Raw genomic sequence first — 22,377 nt, forward strand, 5'->3', positions numbered from 1 at the left:
CTCATTGGAAAAATACAAACACAACCAGAAACCTCAACATATGTAGCCTGCATTCAAGAAACATTCTTGAAAAACGACATAAAAAAAAGAAAAAATAAGTAATAATAAAACTCACCGGGTGGTTTAAGAAAGTCCATTGGGTATCGGGAATAAGGCGGAGGGGGAGACTCTGAAAACGAAATGAAAGAAGGCATGAGAAAAGGGGTCCAGGGGAAGAGAGAAACTTATGATAACAGTTTGCATTCTTTTGGAAAACTGTTTGTGTTAGCAGTGAGGGTTGGAGGCAGGGCAGGCAGCAAGGCTGCCTTGATATCTGGTGGAGAGATAAACAGGGGGCGTCTGGCGCCAGCCTCCAGGCGACTATCTGACTAGGCTCCGACTCAGGCTGTGGAGAGATACGGCTCTCTTTTGGCTCACAACAGAACAGGACACTCCAATCGGAATCGTTGCCGGGCTGGCTGCAAGCAAACTAACTTGGTCCAGACTGACTGTCAAATACACAAGATACTCTTCACGAAAGGCTACGTGAAAGGTCATTTAAAATAGTTCAACTTTGTGTAGGTCTCGTGTGTTATATTATAGGCCTGTTGTTAGTAGTACTTCTGACATGAAAACATTCAAGTACAACCAACTAGATTTTTTTTTACGAGACAAAACTTGGGAAACCACATTTAACATGTGTAGTAGGCCTTGCATTCGGTAGAATAAACATAATATAAACATATAGGCCTTTTTAAAATTCTTTATAAGCGTTTCCACGTATATTTGAAAGCAAAAACAAATATATAAATACAATTAAAAAACAATAGCTTTGCCAAACCAATAAAGAGATGACATAATATAATATACTGGACATAATGTAATTACAATTGCATTGACCTTTGTAATCTCTGCAATACTTGCGAGGAGTCATTCAAAGCGAATCTAGATTTGTATTATATCCCAGATAGATAAATAATAAAACGAGGGGACTTCTGCCATATGGACATGACATGATGATGCTGATAAAACTGTTCTAACGTCACACCAACCAAGTCTGACCTATGCTATTGCAATAGACACCACCGGTAAATTGTGTCAACATGTCTGGCAAAGTGACATGCCAATCAATTTGCCCATATAATATATAATAGTGAAACAGATAGACCATGAATGTAATTAGCAATAACTGATGTTTTTACCCCCCCCCCCCCCTCATGTTATTATTTTTTGTTTAAAAAAACAACAACAGCATTAACGGTCCGTGTATGTTAACTTACCGAGTTCACAAAGCCTGCTCATGTGGTGAGGATTGCAGCAAACGAGTTCTGGGTTAATTTTCCCATAGGATTCACAGCAAGGTAGCCTTTTTAATTCCGAGCAATGCCTGAGGTCCGACCACCGAAACACTTTGTAGAGCAGCAAGGGGAGGGAATAAGACTGCTGACCCAGTTTGGTGTCCACTTTGCTGGGTAGGAGCAGGCAGGGGCTCCGTGCACCCCCCTTTGACTCCACCGCTTGCAAGAGCCCCTCTAATTGTTTCTCTTTGATTTTTTTCAGTATCGACTGGGTCAGGGCTTTCAATTCAGCCTCCGTTCCGGCGCTAGTTTTCCCGGCAACCTTCGTCGATTTACCCATACAGCAACCCCCGGATCCATGCGTTCGTGTATCCGCCTCCCCGTCGCCCTCGACGGGCGCACGGCTCCTCCAGAGTCGCCGGACGAGCCCCGTTCGTTTGGTCCTAAACATGCGGGACGAAAAGAGGGTTTCCCGGCTAAAAAACGAGCATGATGTCCGCAAATCATGAAGATTCCGGGATCCGAGTCCAGGCAACGACAAGCAGCCTGAGATATTATTATGGAGAAACTGGGAGGTGGAGAAGCAAAGAAAATCTGTAGCATACGCCAGTCTAATTTTCTCAAAACTAAACCCCACAAAAAAAAATGTCAAGGCTCCTGCCGTGATAGTAACCTTCTCTGTAAGGAGAAATTAACCATCACCTTAACGGTATTATAACACTATAATAGGCCTACTGCTAATACACAGCTATATCGAAACATAAATCTTAATGTCAATGTAGGAACGCTGAGCATCTAGAATACAAAATAGCAGCATAGATAAATTGTTACAATGTAGAGCTAGGCTACTGTGAACATTAAATGCTACATTCGTTCCATTCCATCAGTGTGCTATGTATAAAGAAAAACATTGTAACATTACTTTGCGCGTTTTGTGGTATTCTGAGCCAGTAGGCTAAATATCCTGGTAAAATACTAGAATTATTATATCCATGAGGAAAAAAACGAAGCTCGCCCGTTTTCTTTAGAAAAAAAAATAATCCACACAACCCTTGATCCGAGAGCAAAAAGGCTTTAACAAAGGCCGGTGTCTATGTTTTTTTTTATCCCCTATCTTCTAAATATCATAACCGTCTGCACATGATGTGATCTTCCAATATAGATTTAGACGTTACGAGAGAAGGAAAGGATCCTCCAAAAACAGATCCAAAGCGAATGAGCAAATCCAAAACTGGAGCCGCTGAGGTGCCAGACAGAAATCTACCCCGAGTAGTAGAGGTAGTTGCGTTTCCGATTGAATACTGAACAGAGTCTTGATTACAATAATTACCTACAGCCTATATCTTCTAAATATCCCTTGGTAAATTAATCCAGCCACTTTTCGGAATGAATTTCTGTAGTCGGAGGAATAAAGCGAGTGGAGTTTGACAAAGAAGTGATGCGATCGTCAGAAAAGGTCTGCGAACGACTCGGATAGCTCAAGTGCCCTTGCCTTCTCTCACTCGCTCTCTCTTTCTCTGACTCTCTGTGCTCTTAGCTGTGTCCTCCGGTGCGCATTGGCGCGCCCCGTCACGTGGTTGTCTAGACACCCTGTCGCTTAAAAAAAATGATTGTCTTGCGCAAACAAGAGATCAAGTAGCTTACATACAGAGAATTCGTTGGGTGAGGAAAAGTTTCAATTTCCAGAAGTTACAAAGTAGCAAAATATAAAAACAAGGCGAAAATGTCACGTGGTGGGGGGGGGGGGGGTATTTTACTATATAAATGAAACACACACTTTCTATCTCTCTGAAAGAGAGATAAGGGTTGCCTCAGGGTAATAGTTGACCAAACATTATGATTTGTTTAAACTTTTATTTACTTTGCGCCATGTGATCACATTAATGCAGTGGGCATAAACATAAATAGGCTAACTATGAATGATATTGATTATAACACAATAATATTGTTGGTATTATAATAACAACAATTAGAATACAGCCATGTTGTTGTTATTGTTATTAGGCTATTATTATTATTATGTTTCCCTTTAATGGTGGGTAACCTAGTTGCACGGTCTCAACCTTTTCCCCCTGAATGGTCTCAACGAACTACTGCCTCCCTCTGGTGACAGTTATTTCCCTGTGAAATACATCTGACATAGGTTACCTACTTATTTATTACACATTTGGCTACTCAACATGGACAAGTTCACTGTTATTGTACAAAACGTTTTGTTGTATTTTTTCTTTGATAATATCCCACACTTGGGTTGTCTACCCTGTCTATCATTGTCAGAGACTGGTGACTGTTGCCAATCAACAGATTATAGGCCTACAGTAGTAGTTTGCTCATCTCAGTTTGCCTGAGTAGGCTACTTTCATATCTACATTATCAGATCAAATTTTAAATTGGAACCTATAAGCATTTCACTTCACCCACAATAACATCTGCTAAATATGTGTATGTGACCAATATAATTGTATTAACATAGGCTAATCGTCTGGACTGGTGCACCACCATTTGACATAGCCTACAGTAGCCTAATGGGACCGGAAACCTAACTATGGGGCCTAGCCTATAGTTTATATCTTTCTTGTGCTGGGAAAATGTGTAACATTTCCTGTTGATACATTCAGCCTGATAGTATAGACTAATAGGGATCCTACCATCTGATTCAATGTAGCTCAAATTATATAGAAGAGAGACCGAAGCTTAATTGTAAAACATCATCCAAATGACAGAATAAAGAGAATGCAACTCCTATTTATCTATACTTGGGTGTGGAAAGGATACAGAAGACTACCTTCCCTCCCCAAAGTCTACAAACCTCTACCAAAAGGAATCACAACATATGTCCCCTTTAACTGACTCATTGGCTGTACAGACAGGTCTGTCTCTGAGTCGGTCGGTGTGAGTAAATTGAAGAATGCTGTCTGCTGTAGCCTAATTGTGTGCTAGACATAAGAGGAGGAGACGCAGGCAGGCAGCAGTAGCCTACTATGTTAATGTGGGTGCCAGTCAGGCAAGGCAATGAGTGTCGCTGCAGGGCACTGGGATGGGGTGGATGATGGTAATGATGATGGGATATGTGTGTTCTATTCAGGATGGCAGGCACCAACAGTCAATGGCTCAGACTCATTGTTCCACCGATTCCCCACTGGCGCCGCACATCAGTTTAAACTCAACCAACAGCAGCAGCACGCAACATTTTTAAGGTAGTCTGGAAGTAATCTACACCAAAAACAACCGCAGTTCAGAACATAGAGTTTGTAGAATCCAGTTTTTCTCCCTGGCTCTGTGTAATAAAAGTGGATTCACCCAGTTTACAAGAATTATCTTTATCAATACATTTTTTATTTCGATTTGGCAAAATAAAATTATGCAGGGTGACTAGCCCCCCGAGCAGAAAGGGTACGTAACCCAATATTGGAAAGGTAATCTTAATTTTTTGTACACTCAGTGTGTGTGTGTGTGTGTGTATATACAGTTGAAGTCGGAAGTTTACATACACTTAGGTTGGAGTCAATTAATCTCGCTTTTCAACCACTCCCACATTTCTTGTTAACAAACTATAGTTTGGCAAGTCGGTTAGGACACCTACTTTGTGCATGACAAGGCATTTTTACAAAAATGGTTTAGACAGATTATTTCACATATAATTCACTGCATCACAATTCCAGTGGGCCAGAAGTTTACATACACTAAGTTGACTGTGCCTTTAAACAGCTTAAATTATGTCATGGCTTTAGAAGCTTCTGATAGGCTAATTGACATCATTTGAGTCAATTGGAGGTGTACCTGTGGATGTATTTCAAATCCTACCTTCAAACTCAGTGCCTCTTTGCTTGACATCATGGGATAATCAAAAGAAATCAGCCAAAAAACAATTATAGACCTCCACAAGTCTGAGCAATTTCCAAACGCCTGAAGGTACCACGTTCATCCGTACAAACAATAGTACATAGGTATAAACACCATGGGACCACGAAGCCATCATACCGCTCAGGAAGGAGACGCATTCTGTCTCCTAGAGATGAAAGTACTTTGGTGCGAAAAGTGCAAATCAATTCCAGAACAACAGCAAAGGACCTTGTGAAGATACTGGAGGAAACAGGTACAGAAGTATCTATATCCACAGTAAAATGAGTCCTATATCGACTGTAAGTCGCTTTGGATAAAAGCGTCTGCTAAATGGCATATATATATATATATATATATATATATATATATATATATATATATATATATATATATATATATAACATAACCTGAAAGGCCGCTCAGCAAGGAAGAAGCCACTGCTCCAAAACCACCATAAAAAAGCCAGACTACGGTTTGCAACGGCACATGGGGACAAAGATCGCACTTTTTGGAGAAATGTCCTATGGTCTGATTAAACAAAAATAGAACTGTTTGGCCATAATGACCATCGTTATGTTAGGAGGAAAATGGGGGGGACTTGCAAGCCGAAGAACACCATCCCAACCATGAAGCACGGGGGTGGCAGCATCATGTTGTGGGGGTCTTTGCTGCAGGAGGGACTGGTGCACTTCACAAAATAGATGGCAGCATGAGGTAAGAAAATGAAGCAACGTCTCAAGACATCAGTCAGGAAGAGTGAAGCTTGGTCGCAAATGGGTCTTCCAAATGGACAATGACCCCAAGCATACTTCAAAAGTTGTGTCAAAATGGCTTAAGGACAACAAAGTCAAGGTGTTGGAGTGGCCATCACAAAGCACTGACCTCAATCCTATAGAACATTTGTGGGCAGAACTGAAAAAGAGTGTGTGAGCAAGGAGGCCTACAAACCTGACTCAGTTACACCAGCTCTGTCAGAATTCACCCAACTTACTGTGGAAAGCTTGTGGAAGGCTACCCAAAACGTTTGACCCAATTTAAAGGCAATGCTACTAAATACTAATTGAGTGTATGTAAACTTCTGACCCACTGGGAATGTGATGAAAGAAATAAAAGCTGAAATAAATAATTCTCTCTACTATTACTATGACATTTCACATTCTTAAAATAAAGTGGTGATCCTAACTGAACTAAGACATATTTACTAGGATTAAAAGGTCAGAAATTATGAAAACCTGAGTTTAAATGTATTTGGCTAAGGTGTATGTGAACTTCCGACATCAACTGTATGTATGTATGTATGTATGCATTCTGAATGCATACATACATACATACATACATACATACATACATACATACATACATACATACATACATACATACATACATACATACATACATACATACATACATACATACATACATACATACATACATACATACATACATACATACATACATACATACATACATACATACATACATACATACATACATACATACATACATACATACATTCTTTTTCTGTAGATCTACTCACGAGAGCCAGTTTCATCATAGCGCTTGATGGTTTTTGCGACTGACCTTCAGGTCTTGAAGTAATGATGGACTGTCATTCCTCTTTGCTTATTTGAGCTGTTCATGCCATGATATGAACTTGGTCTTTTACCAAATAAGGCTATCTTCTGTATACCACTCCTACCTTGTCACAACACAACTGATTAGCTCAAACGCATTAAGGAAAGAAATTCCACCAATTAACTTTTAACAAGGCACACCTGTTAATTGAAATACATTCCAGGTGACTACCTCATGAAGCTGGTTGAGATAATAATTAGTGTGCAAAGCTGTCATCAAGGCAAAGGTTGTCTACCTTGAAGAATCTCAAATATAAAATCTATTTTCATTTATTTAACACTTTTGGTTACTTTTTATTTTTATTGAACCTTTATTTAACTATGCAAGTCAGTTAAGAACAAATTCATATTTACAATGATGACCTACCCCGGCCAACCCCTAACCCGAACGAAGCTGGGCCAATTGTGCGCCACCCTATGGGACTCCCAATCACGGCCGGTTGTGATACAGCCTGGAATCGAACCAGAGTCTGTAGTGACACCTCTAGCACTGCGATGCAGTGTCTTAGACTGCTGCGCAACTCAATAGTATAGTTTTCTTTATTTTTACTATTTTCTACATTGTAGAATAATAGTGAAGACATCAAAACTATGAAACAACACATATGGAATCATGTAGTAACCAAAAAAAGAGTTAAACAAATCAAAATTATATTTGAACTTTGGCGGTTGGAAAAATTATTTTTTGTGTCAGTAATTGGGCAATGTTCGGGGCTCTTACCCAACATTATCCTATCCTGTCTGCTCATGAATAGATTATTCTGCCAATCTGCCTGCCTTCTATTCATACAAAAGCAAATATTCTACATTTCCAAAAAACAAAACCCAGTTAGAAATACAGAAGATAACCATTAACCTTATTTAACTGTTACATTATTACCTACAACAGCCTTAGTGGAAATAGGCCATCATGTATTTAAGCCACGAACATTCTAGATAATCTTTAGTAATGTCATTTATTGACACAATGGACTGGTTTCATGTATAAGCAATTAAACAAGATTACTCCACTGGAGCAATCACGCGCATGTGATGATTGATGTAGGCTACATGAATGGTGACATATGCTCATGTTAACCCAGTAACTGCACAGATAAGAGCAATAATAAAATAGAGAAAATAAAGATTTGTACTATTCTGATCTCAGAGCAGATAGGACCAAACTGCAAACAAATTATAAAAAATAATGAAATACCACAATTAGTTACTGCATTCCGAGTGGAAACCAAGGGTACAAAGTTGCATGTTCGAGCACATTCGACTACCACTTTGTTATTTAAAAAATAAATACAAATTCTGCTATGCACTACGAGAAGGGATGCAATGGACATAGCATACAGCAACAACATCTAGCCATTTCACAGTTATTTACAAAGAGCAGTGAAAAGGGCAAAATTGCATGCATAACAAGCACAGGGGAATTCCTCAAATCACAAGACTGCGTTTGGTTAGTAATTCTGTGTAGGCTAACTGTTCCATAAGGCATGAAACTTACTTTTCTCTCATAATAAAAAAAACAAACATAAAAAACGTGCTTTACATTCATAAAGTTTATTTGCGTTACAATAAGTTTATCTACATGTAAAATGTATTGACCATCAACCAGCTTATCTGAGAAGAGAAACCAGTCATAGCCTTATCAATAGCCAACACTTGCACTGTTTGTCTGTGAGTGATCTGCTACAGTCATACCCAGCATGTCTGTCTTTATGAGGTCACAGCAGGAGGTGGGTTCATCCTGACTGACCACCTCATATGATAATGCCCTTTCAGTGGTCAAAGTTCATCTTGATTTATCAGTGGCTGCATCAGGAATGACACCCTATTCCCTAAATTGGTCATTGACAATGCTAGTTTCATCAGCTGTTGTAGAATATGATATGAAACACAGTAAAACATAGTTTGACTGCACTGGACCTTTAAATGTAATTTAGAAAAATATAATCTATATTGTTCCTCTGTAAAATCTGAAACTTGTTGATTGATTGGATTACTATGCATTTAATTCATTTTGTTGTTAAATGATCACTTTACCTATCTTTATTTGTTTCGGTGTCAAGTGTCAATCATAGAGATACATTGAGAACTCTCGATGGATATAACTCGTTTTAGTCTAGACATCGAAGGCCTCCACCATTTAAAAGTCCAATGTAGCCATTTTTATCTCAATATCACATCATTTCTTGGCAACAGTGTGATTGTTTTAAATAAATGGTCTAAAAGAAGAAGAAAAAAAATGCTTCTTAGCAAAGAGCAATTTCTCAAACAAGAATTTAGCTAGGGTTGTCAGAGTTGTCTTTGCTACCTGACAACTTTACGGTTTTTACTTTTTAATTACCGTTTATATTTTTTAGTTTTTCCCTCACTCAACTTTTTCTCATTCAACATTTTCACTCCGGACGCTTTTATCTGGACGTGGTTCGTCAGGACCTCCACCAGCCAAAGCTAAGTAGTAACATTAACAAAAAGCCTTCTAATTCACTCTACTCATAATATACAGGAGAACGATCGCCTTACGGTGAGGATAGCTGTGCTGCAAGTCCAGCTTCAGACGCAATCATTAGGCAAGGGTCATTTAAGTGTAGGAAAGGATAAAACACGGTCTGTGCCACCAGTAAGTACAGATAGTTGCGTTAGTATAAATCCCCTCGCACGGTCTCCACAGCCGGACAACTTTCTCATCGCTCCCTCACTTCAAAGGCAGTTATAGTCAATGAACTAATCACTGATCATAATCTTGATGTGCTTGGCCTGACTGAAACATGGCTTAAGCCTGATTAATTTACTGTGTTAAATGAGGCCTCTCCCCCTGGTTACACTAGTGACCATATCCCCCATGCATCCCGCAAAGGTGTTGCTAACACCTACGATTGCAAATTTCAATTTACAAAAAAAACCTGACGTTTCATCTTTTGAGCTTCTAGCCATGAAATCTATGCAGCCTGCTCAATCACTTTTTATAACTACTGTTTACAGGCCTCCTGGGCCATATAGAGTGTTCCTCACTGAGTTCCCTGAATTCCTATCGGACCTTGTAGTCATAGCAGATAATCTTCAAATTTTTGGTGACTTTAATATTCACATGGAAAAGTCCACAGACCAACTCCAAAAGGCTTTCGGAGCCATCATCGACTCAGTGTGTTTTGTCCAACATGTCTCTGGACCTACTCACTGCCAGTCATACTCTGGACCTAGTTTTGTCCCATGGAATAAATGTTGTGAATCTTAATGTTTTTCCTTATAAACCTGGACTATCGGACCACCATTTTATTATGTTTGCAATCGCAACAAGTAATCTGCTCAGACCCCAACCAAAGGAGCATCAAACGTCGTGCTATAAATTCCCAGACAACCCAAAGATGCTTTGATGCCCTTCCAGACTCCCTCTGCCTACCCAAGGATGTCAGTGGACAAAAATCAGTTAACCACCTAACTGAGGAACTCAATTTAACCTTGCACAATGCCCTAGATGCAGTTGCACCACTAAAAACTAAACATTTGTCACAAGAAACTAGCTCCCTGGTATACAGAAAAAACCCGAGCTCTGAAGCAAGCTTCCAGAAAATTAGAACGGAAATGGCACCACACCAAACTGGAAGTCTTCCGATAAGCTTGGAAAGACAGTACCGTGCAGTACCGAAGAGCCCTTACTGCTGCTCGATCATCCTATTTTTCCAACTAAATTGAGGAAAATAAGAACAATCCAACATTTATTTTTGATACTGTCCCAAAGCTAACTAAAAAGCAGCATTCCCCAAGAGAGGATGGCTTTCACTTCAGCAGTAATAAATTCCTGAACTTCTTTGAGGAAAAGATCATGATCATTAGAAAGCAAATGACAGACTCCTCTTTAAAACTGCGTATTCCTCCAAAGCTCAGTTGTCCTGAGTCTGCACAACTCTGCCAGGACCTAGGATCAAGGGAGACACTCAAGTATTTTAGTACTATATCTCTTGACACAATGCCGAAAATAATCATCGCCTCTAAACCCTCAAGCTGCATACTGGACTGTGCTTGGCCCTCCTATGTTGAACATAATAAACGGCTCTCTATCCACAGGATGTGTAACAAACTCACTAAAAGTGGCAGTAATAAAGCCTCTCTTGAAAAAGCCAAACCTTGACCCAGAAAATATTAAAAACCTAATCGGCCTATATCGAATCTTCCATTCCTCTCAATTACTTTTGAAAAAGCATTTGCGCAGCAACTCACTGCCTTCCTGAAGACAAACAATGTATACGAAATGCTTCAGTCTGGTTTTAGACCCCAACATAGCACTGAGACTGCACTCGTGAAGGTGGTAAATTACCTTTTAATGGCGTCAGACCGAGGCTCTGCATCTGTCCTCGTGCTCCTAGACCTTAGTGCTGCTTTTGATACCATCGATCACCACATTCTTCTGCAGAGATTGGAAACCCAAATTGGTCTACATGGACATGTTCTGGCCTGGTTTAGAGCTTATCTGTCGGAAAGATATCAGTTCGTCTCTGTGAATGGTTTGTCCTCTGACAAATCAACTGTATATTTCGGTGTTCCTCAAGGTTCTGTTTTAGGACCACTTTTGTTTTCACTATATATTTTACCTCTTGGGGATGTCATTCCAAAACATAATGTTAACTTTCACTGCTATGCGGATGACACACAGCTGTACATTTCAATGAAACATGGTGAAGCCCCAAAATTGCCCTCGCTAGAAGCCTGTGTTTCAGACACAAGGAAGTGGATGGCTGCAAACGTTCTACTTTTAATCTCAGACAAAACAGAGAAGTCAAATAAAACCGCCCCCACAATATTTTTATCATCAATTTCTCTCAGCCAATCATCAGTCATTTGTGTAAGTGCTGTGCTTGTTGAATATCATTCCCTATAAGGGTGTCATTTAGTAGTGGTTTCTTTGCAGCAATTTGACCATGAAGGCTTGATTCACGCGGTCTCCTCTGAGCAATTGATGTTGAGATGTGTCTGTTACTTGAACTCTGTGAAGCATTGATTTGAGCTGCAATTTCTGAGTCTGGTAACTAATGAATTTATCCTCTGAAGCAGAGGTCTTCCTTTCCTGTGGCGGTCATCATGAGAGCCAGTTTCATCATGGGGAAAGGGGGATACCTAGTCAGGCTGGTAAATCTAATGATCCTCCACAGCAGAGGTAACTCTGGATTTTAATTTCCTGTGGCGGTCCTCATGAGAGCCAGTTTAATCATAGAGCTTGATGGTTTTTGCGACTGCACTTGAAGAAACTTTCAAAGTTCTCGAAATTTTCCAGATTGACTGACCTTCATGTCTTAAAGGAATGATGGTCTGTCGTTTCTCTTTGCTTATTTGAGCTGTTCTTGCGATAATATGGACTTGGTCTTTTACCACCCTTACCTTGTCACAACACAACTGATTGGCTCAAACACATTAAGAAGGAAGGAAATTCCACAAATTAGGCAGACCTGTTAATTGAAATGCATTCCAGGTGACTACCTCAGGAAACTGGTTGAGAGAATGCCAAGAATGTGCAAAGCTTGCATCAAGGCAAAGAAAAAAATCTCAATTATAAAATATATTGTGATTTGTTTATGGATTTATCCCATTTTTCAATTTTCACCTAAAATGACATACCCAAATCTAACTGCCTGTAGCAAGGATATGCATATTCTTAGTACCATTTGAAAGGAAACACACCAACAATACTTTTTTATTTTTTTGTACCATCATCTTTGAAATGCAAGAGAAAGGCCATAATGTATTATTCCACCCAGGCGATATTCATTTAGGCCACTAGATGGAATCAGTGTATGTGCAAAGTTTTAGACTGATCAAAAGAACTATTGTATTTCTGTTCAAAATATTGTTTCAAGACTGCTCAAATGTGCCTAATTTGTTTATTAATAACTTTTCAAAATTGTGCACTCTCCTCAAAGAATAGCATGATATTATTTCACTGTAATAGCTACTGTAAATTGGACAGTGCAGTTAGATTAACACGAATTTAAGCTTTCTGACAATATCAGATATGTCTATGTCCTGGGAAATGTTCTTGTTACTTACAACTTCATGCTAATTGCATTAGCCTATGTTAGCTTAACAGTCCCGTGGAAGGGACACCAATCACGAAGAAGTTTATAACGACTTTTGGAGCTAACTAGTGTGCTCAGATTATATCCTGATGTCGACATGCATGTAAAGTTGTATTCATAACATTGTTAACTTAGCTAGCTAGCTAACATACATTGAGAAAACAAGTTATATTATGTGGCTAGCTATTTAGCGTTAGCAACATTTGGTGATCAATGAGATAGAGCTAGCTAACCAGCTGAGCTAGCAAACAATGTAACAAAAGTATAATTTCTTATTTGAAATCATAATTATTGAAATTATTCAATATTTTATTTACATAACATTATTTAAATATATGTTCTAAGTTTGGAGACTTGACAGTTAAAAAAAACAAACATTTTTGGGCGGTGGGACTGTAATTTGCACCACTTAGGTAGAATCGGCCATATACTACACAACTTTTGACCAGTCCCCAAACGGGGTGGTGGCATAGTGAATAGTGTGGTATTTCAGACACACCCTGTATATTGTGGAACAAACATAACAGACTTACAGCATGGGGTCATTGGAAGGACGGGCATGACTAACCTTTTAGACTTAAATCTTACTGTTTGAGAAAGAGGGAGAGAGCGAGAGAGAGAAAAGGCTAATCTAGAGGCTAGTAGTTGTTAAGGCTCCAAAGGATTTATGACAAAGAATTGAACTCTGAACCACAGTTTTATGGCATTATACGACATTAAAGCATGTTGTAAAAAAGCACCGTAATTTCTCTCCACAGAGAGAAAGTCAAGCTGAGGGCTACATGCATGTAAAAGCCATTAGCCAATGTGATTTTTTTTAAACACTGCATGGATTTGGCAAAAAATGCTAGGCTATTTACCTCACCACTTTGATTTGAAGTTGGGAAAATTCCCTTTGATAACAGCACTATGACAAGCTGTCAGATTATGAGGAATAAAACTGTAGCTAATTCTAACCTGAGGGAAAGGAGAGGCAGGTTGTTAGCTCTGCGGTCTGGAAGTCTTGTTCACACCAACATAATGACGGCATACATACCTTTTAAGTAGGCAGGGACTGCTTAAATTTTAAGGTGCCTTAGTTGACAGTAGTGCTCCTGCTGACAACAATGTATATCGACGTGCAAAGAGGAGGGATTATTGCTATGCTCACATGTTGCAAACCTTTTTTCCACTAGCCTGAGAGAACAAATGTTCTAACACTACTTTGCATGTAAGTGAGATTGAAGATATGTCAATATTCATATTTCATGGCCTCCCGAGTGGGGCAGCGTTCTAAGCACTTAAGGCGGCGCACAATTGGCCCAGCATCGTCCGGGTTAGAGGAGGGCTTGGCCGGGGGGGCTTTACTTGGCTCATCGCGCTCTAGCGACTCCTTGTGGTGGGCCGGGCGCCTGCAGGCTGACTTTGGTCGTCAGTTGAACAGTGTTTCCTTCAACACATTGGTGCGGCTGGCTTCTGGGTTAAGAGGGAGGGTGTTAGAAACACGGTTATGCGGGTCATGTTTTGGAGGACGCATGACTCGACCTTCACCTCCTCTCCTGAGCCCGTTGGGGAGTTGCAGCAATGAGACAAGATCGTAATTGGATCGCAATAGGATATCACGAAATTGGGGAGATTAGGGGGTAAAATAAAATTAAAATTTAAAAAACCAATAGCAAGTTAATCCTGTAAATGTGGCATCGGCATAACAATGACAGGAGAGAAAACGTGAGGCTATGATGGAGCCGAGTGACTTGCTATATAGAGAAAAGAAGGCCTAGAACCGAGCACTGGAGAACACCAGTAGTGAGAGCATGTGGTACAGATTCAGATCCTTTCCACGTCACCTGGTAGAAGTCACCTGGTAGGATGCAATCCAAGCGTGTAAGGAGCCTGAGATGCCTAGCCCTGAGAGGGTGGGAAAAGGAGGATGTGATGGTTCATGGTGTTGAGGGCAGCGGTTAGATCTAGGAGGATGAGAACAGAGGAGAGAGTCAGCTTTGGCAGAGTGGAAAGCCTCTGTGACACTGAGGAGAGCAGTCTCAGTTGAGTGACCCGTCTTGTAGCTTGACTGGTTATGGTCAAGAAGATCGTTCTGAAAGAGATAACAAGGGAGTTGGTCATAGACAGTACGCTCAAGTGTTTTGGAAAGAAAATAAAGAAGGGATAATGGTCTGTAGTTTTTCAAGTCAGAGGGGTTGAGTGTTGGTTGCTTAAGGAGGGGAGCGACTCTGGCCATTTAGAAGTCAGAGGGGCGCAGCCAGTGGTCAGGGATGAGTTGATGAGGGAAGTGAAGAATGGAATGGGAGGTCTCCAGAGATGGTCTGAAGAAGGGAGGAGGGGATGGAGTCGAGTGGGCAATATGTCGGACGGCTAGATATTACTAGTCGCAGGATTTCATCTGACGAGACAGAGGGGAGAAAGAGGTGTAGGGTAGTTATGTGAGAGGGGGACCAGTGGATTCAATAGGCTCAGTGAATGAGGAGCGGATATCGTCAACCTTCTTTTCAAAGTGGTGGATGATAGGTCCTCCAGAAGTTTAGCTCTCCTCCATTTCCACTCAGCTGCCCGCAGCCTTATTCTATGAGCTCACAGTGAGTCACTCAACCACGGTGCAAGAGGGGAGGGCTGAGCCGGCCATAAAGAAAGGAGACAGGGAGTCATAGGATGCGGAAATGGGGGTTAGTAGGGTCGAATAGGCATAATCAGGAGACAGGAGAGAGAATGATTTAGCAGCAGGTAGAGATTATATGATAGAAGAGTAGAGAGTAGTGGGAGAGAGCGAACATTGCGATGGGGCACGACCATCTGGGTAGGGTCTGAGCTGAGTTGGTAGGGTTGGAGGAGAGAGGGAGAGAAAACGAAGGCAGCAGCTACTCTTCATGGGGTACAAACAGTGGAAAGAAAGAGGTGGAAAGAAATTAAGTCAGGCATCAGGAGGTTGAAGTCTCACAGTAGGATGAGTGGTGAGCCATTGTCGGGAAATGAGCTTATCAAGGTGTCAAGCTCATTGAGGAACTCTCCAAGGGCACCTGGTGGGAGATAGGTGACAACAATATAAAGCTTGAGTGGACAAGTGACAGTGACAGCATGAATTTCAAATGAGGAGATGAGGTGTGAGGGGGATAAAAGAGAACATCTCCCCTTAGGAGAAATGAGTAGCCCTGTGCCACCAATGAAACGACCAGATGATCTCAGACTGTGAGTCAGCTGACAAGAAAGCATCTGGAGTATGTTCTATGGTGTAATCCATGTCGCTGTCTAGGCCAAAAAGTGTAGGAACTCAGCCTTCTTGACCGCAGGTTGGCAGTTCCAAACGCTGCCGGTGACTAGGAATTCCACATGGGTTGAGCACGCAGGGTACACTAAATTAGAAAGGTTGCTGCCATGGGGCGGGGATCATCTGTAAAACCTACAGGGAGAGGAGTGAACAGGGATAGAAAACACACAGTTGAAAAAGCTTCAAAAGAGCAAAGTGAGATCATCTGTTTCGGCGACGGTCTTAGTTTTGGCGATGAGACCGCCGCTGACACGACCGCCGCCAACCAGGGATCAGGGTTGTATTCGCTACACACCAAATTGAAGAAAACTGACCAAAATATTCCATTGAAAAACATTTTCTGTTGCATAATGGTTTGCTACGGTATGCACTAATGAATACGAGCCATGTTGAGGTCTCTATTGCTTCAACTACATCTCCCAGAAGTAGTCACTTGGCCTACGTCCCAAATGGCACCCTATTCCCAATAAAGTGCACTACTTCAGACAAAAGCGATATAAACCTGGTCAAAAGTAGCACAGTATATAGAGAATAGGGTGCCATTTGGGATGCACCCTGTAATGGAAGCCCTCTAAGGTGACCCCTACTACAGGAAACAACAAGGTGAGTCTAGCTAGCGTGGCACTTTACCAAGACCATAGCCATGTGTCATGAGAGTTAGCTAATGAAAGGACAGAAAAGAGCAACCGGAGATAGACTCTACACTTTTTGTAACAGGCTTTGGAGCAGTCCAAACCCAGAAATGGAGTAGAAATGTTACATCATTGTCAGTAGCCGTCATATGGTCTATTCTTTACATTAAATAAAATAAAGTATTATTGTAATTCAGCCATGAAAATTGCTCCAATAAAGAGGAAAAAGCAATGAAATTCCGTTCAATAGGGTTGACAAACACACAAAGGATCATATTGTAAACTCCAGCTACCTAAGTGGATTCATACTTCAATTTCACCTCCTTAATAGAAAACAGTCTGTCTCTCTGTCGTCGATTGTAATAGAGTAATATACAGATAAAATGTACTCTAGATCTGTACATACCAAGCCATCACTTTTTAAACATACAATCATTTTTTACAATAGATGTTTTTGTGATTACACAGAAGGTATAGAAGACAACTATTACATTGGTACTTCAGTACGTTGTTACCAGAGTGAGCTAACATTCCAGAATAATTTACTTACACGCAAACAGCAAGATTCTGGTTTTAATACATTCTTCTTATTTTTCAGAGGAAAACAGCGGTCATAACAACCCCAATGAAATAAAATGCTTTCAAGAGTGCTTCTCAAGGGCCTACCAATTGGATATCACGAAATTGAAGAGAAAAAGGGGTATAAGTACAACAAATAAATGATTTTAAAAAGTTTAAAAAAAGAGGTGCTTCTCAAACTTCACGCACTCACTATAGAGAATACTCTCGTTACTGAATGCAAGGAGAGAATACATCTTTGGGTACATCCGAATAATCTCTCCTTTTTCCCCAAAGTGAGCACTTGTTCACCTCCCTTCAATGGATTTAAATGTGTGGGAAGTAGTGGACAAGTGCACACTTCAGGAAGAAGTAGTGCACTATATAGGGAATAGGGTACCAATTTCGACGCATCCTGGAACATTTACAAGGCTAAATAAACATGTGACAGCCTATACAGTATATAGTTATTTTTATATTTTTAATAATTATGCTTTCTAAATTAAACTTTGTCAGTTGTTGTTGTTCTATATTGACATTAAGACAAATACGTAACTACCAGGAATAAAATGATTTGCTGATGTTCCTTTACAAGGATATTAAGGATCTCATTTTGCTACTGTTGTTGCTGTTGATTGTCGTTTATGTTTTGGTGGGGGCAAATATCAAAATCCATACATAAATACAATCATTTAAAAAACATATCCTATAAAACAAGCAAATAAACAAACAAACATGATTGTGCACAAAATAACATTGAAAATAAGGACCCCCTGTTTTACTAAACTACTGATAATAAATAATTACTGTGGTAAAGACATGACTTAAGACAGTCACAAAAGCCTGGTCCCAGATTCTGTATGTGACAAGTTCTGGGACTAGGCTACAGCGACAAGTATCGTATTGACACCTCTAGGTCATCACCAATAGTTAACTGTTATCAACTGTCCAGTCCTCAACCTAGGATCCCAGGTGACCTGCTCTGAATACTCTGACAGTTGAATACTATGAATACTCTGATTTTTTAAATTTCTTTGAACCATAACTACTTTACTTCATAAACAAGAGAAAGATTTAAGCAAACCCAAAAGAACCAAGGGTGAATTTGAAGTGAGGCAAAACCAGAGAAAACCTGAGAAAGACTGAGGACAGAAAATGCACCAAACTCCCAATAATGGAGAAAACAAACAGTCTCTGTTAAGAGTACCATCCTTAGTATTCAGTGCTGCTGTTGAGGTCTGGTTGTGGAGCTGAACCATGTGGAAGCTAGCCTGGTTGTACCAGACTGAATTATGACTCACAATGGTGAGCTCAGTGTTCAGTCTGGACTAACCAGGCTACGTGGAAGCACAGAGGAAAGGTTTGTCTGATATGAACGAATAGGAGCAGAAAGGAAGACCAGTATATTCAATGTCCTCCTGTCTAACATCCCATAGTAACCCAGGGATCTGTCTGTAGAGGCACTTCCAAAGCAGTGCGCGCGCACACACACACACACGGGCGAATCCTAACTTCCACTAAGGTAACATCTCCCATTTACATCGATGCATGACTAAGTGAACATTTGACTAAAGTGGAAGTTTGGATTGGCCCATAGCTAGACAGACGTGAACTCTCACAATCAGCCAAAGTCCATGCTGAAGAGTTCTATGCCTGTAGGGCTCCAGTTAAGGCCTACTCCAGAGTTGAAAACCAGGGACCACACGTAAGGGATGAAGAAATCTTCGGGCTGGTCCTCCTCCACGTATCTAAACTTCAGCTCTGGGAACTTCTGTAGAGAGACAGAGAAAAGACAGAAGAAGAAAATGTTAAGATAAAGATCAATGGCCAGGACAACCACAGAGATGGAGTCTTGATCTTTAGTCTCGGTCTTGAGACTTTCCGGTTTTGACACCATCTCTGGACAGTACCTGTCAAAAGTTTGGTCACACCTACTCATTCAAGGGTGTTTCTTTATTTTTTACTATTTTCTACATTGCAGAATAATAGTGAAGACATCAAAACTATGAAATAACACATATGGAATTATGTAGTAACCAAAATAGTGTTAAACAAATCAAAATATATTTCAGATTTGACAAAGTAGCCACCCTTTGCCTTGATGACAGCTTTGCACACTCTTGGTATCCTCTCAACCAGCTTCATCAGGTAGTCACCTGGAATAGAATTCAATTAACAGGTGTGCCTTGTTAAAAGTTAATTTGTGTAATTTCTTACATTCTTAATACGTTTGAGCCAATCAGTTGTGTTGTGACAAGGTATACAGAAGATAGCCCTATTTGGTAAAAGACCAAGTCCATAGTATGGCAAGAACAGCTCAAATAAGCAAAGAGAAACAACAGTCCATCATTACCTTAAGACATGAAGGTCAGTCAATCTGGAAAATGTATTTTTTTGTTGTTGAAAGTTTCTTAAAGCGCAGCCGCAAAAACTATTACGCACATCTGATTCAGAGGGGTTGGGTTAAATGCGGAAGACACATTTCAGTTGAAAGCATTCAGTTGTACAAATGACTAGGTATCTCCCTTTCCCCATGATGAAACTGGCTCTCATGATGACTGCCACAGAAAAGGAAGACCTCTGCTTCAGAAGATAAGTTCATTAGTTACCAGACTCAGAAATTGCAGCTCAACTCAATGCTTCACAGAGTTCAAGTAACAGACACATCTCAACATCAATTGCTCAGCCTTCATGGTCGAATTGCTGCAAAGAAACCACTACTAAAGGACACCGATAAGAAGAAGAGACTTGCTTTGGCCAAGAAACACAAGCAATGGACATTAGATCGGTGGAAATCTGTCCATTTCTGATGAGACCAAATTTGAGGTTTTTGGTTCTAACTGCCGTGTCTTTGTGAGATGCAGAGTAGGTGAACGAATGATCTCCGCATGTGTGGTTTCCACCGTGAAGCATGGAGGAGGAGGTGTGATGGTGCTTTGCTGGTGACACTGTCAGTGTTTAGAATGTAAGGCACACTTAACCAGCATGGCTATCACAGCATTCTGCAGCGATATGCCATCCTATCTGGTATGCGCTTAATGGGACTATCATTTGTTTGACAACAGGACAATGACCCAACACACCACCAGGCGGTGTAAGGGCTATTTGACCAAGAAGGAGAGTGATGGAGTGCTGCATCAGATGACCTGGCCTCCACAATCACCTTACCTCAACCCAATTGAGATGGTTTGGGATGAGTTGGATCGTAGAATGAAGGAAAAGCAGCCAACAAGTGCTCGGCATATGTGAGAATTCCTTCAAGACTTGGAAAAGCATTCCAGGTGAAGCAGGTTGAGAGAATGCCAAGAATGTGCAAAGCTTTCAAGGGAAAGGGTAGCTACTTTGAAGAATCTAAAATGTATTTTGATTTGTTTAACACTTTTTTGGTTACTACATGATTGCCTATACGTTATTTAATAGTTTTGATGTCTTCACTATTATTCTACAATGTAGAAAAGAGTCAAAATAAAGAAAAACCCTTGAATGAGTAGATGTGTCCAAACTTTTGACTGGTACTGTATATGACCAGAGAAATGTTAGATTCAGTATCTACAGCCGGTTGGTGACAGCCAGTGAGCTAGCTAGCTACAAACAAAAACTGGTAAAACTCATCCATCTGATGTTATTCCATCTGTACCAGTCTAGTTGCTGAGGTAAAGGTACTTAGGTGGCCTCTGACCTTTAAATAGGCCCAGTTAAATGTGTTCAGCCCTCCATTGACCTAACTGGGACACTGGAAACCATAAGCTGAAGATACTTAACAAACTGAAGATACTTATTACTGTGAAAAGGTACTTGCACCATTTCTGATTTTCTCTATTTCTGCATATTTTTGATACTGAATGTTATCAGATCTTCAATCAAAAACTAATATCAGATAAAGGGAACCTGATTTAACAAAGAACAAAACAATGGATACTTATTTTATTAACACAGTTATACAACACCCAATTCCCCTGTGTGAAAAGTAATTGCCTCCTTGGACTAAATAACTTGTTGTGCCACCTTTAGCTGCAATGACTGCAACCAAATGCTTCCTGTAGTTGTTGATCAGTCTCTTACATCGCTGCAGAGGAATTTTGGCCCACTCTTGCATGCAGAACTGCTTTAACTCAGCGACATTTGTGGGTTTTCAAGAAAGAACTGCTCGTTTCAAGTCCTGCCACAACATCTCAATTGGGATTAGGTCTGGACATTGACTAGGCCATTCCAAAACTTCAAATGTGATGCTTTTTTCCCAGCTATTTTCAGGTAGGCTTGATTGTGTGTTTTGGATCATTGTCTTGCTGCATGACCCAGCTGCTCTTCAGCTAACAGAGGGATGGCCTGACATTCTCCTGTAGAATTATCTGATACAGAGCAGAAATCATGGTTCCTTCTATTAAGGCAAGTTGTCCAGGTCCTGATGCAGCAAAGCATTCCTAAACCATCAAGCTACCACCACCATGCTTGACCGTTGATAAGATGTTCTTACTGTGGAATGCAGTTTTGTTGAGTTTGCCAAAAGCACCTGGAAGCGCCTGGATGATCATCAAGACTCTTGGAAGACTGTTCTATGGACATATGATTTAAAAATATAACTTTTTGGACGACATGGGTCCCATGGGCCTACTCCCGACCGCTGTCCCAATCAGAACAATGCTGAAATTATCATCTAGTTGACCACATGCGGGTAGGCTATTCCTTCAAATGTATTACAACGATTTGATAACTTAGGGAGTTTCAGTATGCAACAATTTAATTACATGCCTCAATTGCATTAGCCTACTTTATTCAAATATTTTCGTCATTTTGTGATATTTATTCCCACAGTAATTCTTTATGGATTCATCCAGTTGTGGTTAAGAAAACTTTGCATGCTTAGTGGTGGGCTATGCGAAGAGATAGGATAAGTGACATGCCTTTGAAAGTTTAGAACTAGCAGGAGGATGGTTACCTGGGGCTACCTAGCAACCATCAAGAGTTTAACAGCGTAGCGCGTGCCAATGCCTCCTAAGCATTTACCGCTACATTACATTTACATTTACATTTAAGTAATTTAGCAGACGCTCTTATCCAGAGCGACTTACAAATTGGTGCATTCACCTTATGACATCCAGTGGAACAGCCACT

General features: G+C 40.4%; 2 protein-coding genes across 2 annotated transcripts in view; both read right to left on the reverse strand.

Moving 5' to 3' along the window:
• The window catches only part of LOC124048547 (mothers against decapentaplegic homolog 7-like), a 25,496-nt gene extending 22,684 nt beyond the window's left edge, over positions 1-2,812 (reverse strand). Inside the window, exons 1-2 of the mRNA XM_046369447.1 lie at positions 1,260-2,812; positions 116-169 (exon numbers count right to left, since the gene is read on the reverse strand). Coding sequence (XP_046225403.1) covers positions 116-169; positions 1,260-1,728 — 523 coding nt within the window. The 5' untranslated portion in view covers positions 1,729-2,812. The remainder of the gene's footprint in view (positions 1-115; positions 170-1,259) is intronic.
• Positions 2,813-17,264: 14,452 nt separating this feature from the next.
• Positions 17,265-22,377, reverse strand: part of LOC124048548 (dymeclin-like) — a 107,453-nt gene continuing 102,340 nt past the window's right edge. The window contains exon 10 of the mRNA XM_046369449.1: positions 17,265-19,036. Within this exon, the coding sequence (XP_046225405.1) occupies positions 18,887-19,036 (150 nt within the window). The 3' untranslated portion in view covers positions 17,265-18,886. The remainder of the gene's footprint in view (positions 19,037-22,377) is intronic.

Source organism: Oncorhynchus gorbuscha, linkage group LG11 (genome assembly GCF_021184085.1).
Source record: "Oncorhynchus gorbuscha isolate QuinsamMale2020 ecotype Even-year linkage group LG11, OgorEven_v1.0, whole genome shotgun sequence".
NCBI lineage: Eukaryota > Metazoa > Chordata > Actinopteri > Salmoniformes > Salmonidae > Oncorhynchus > Oncorhynchus gorbuscha.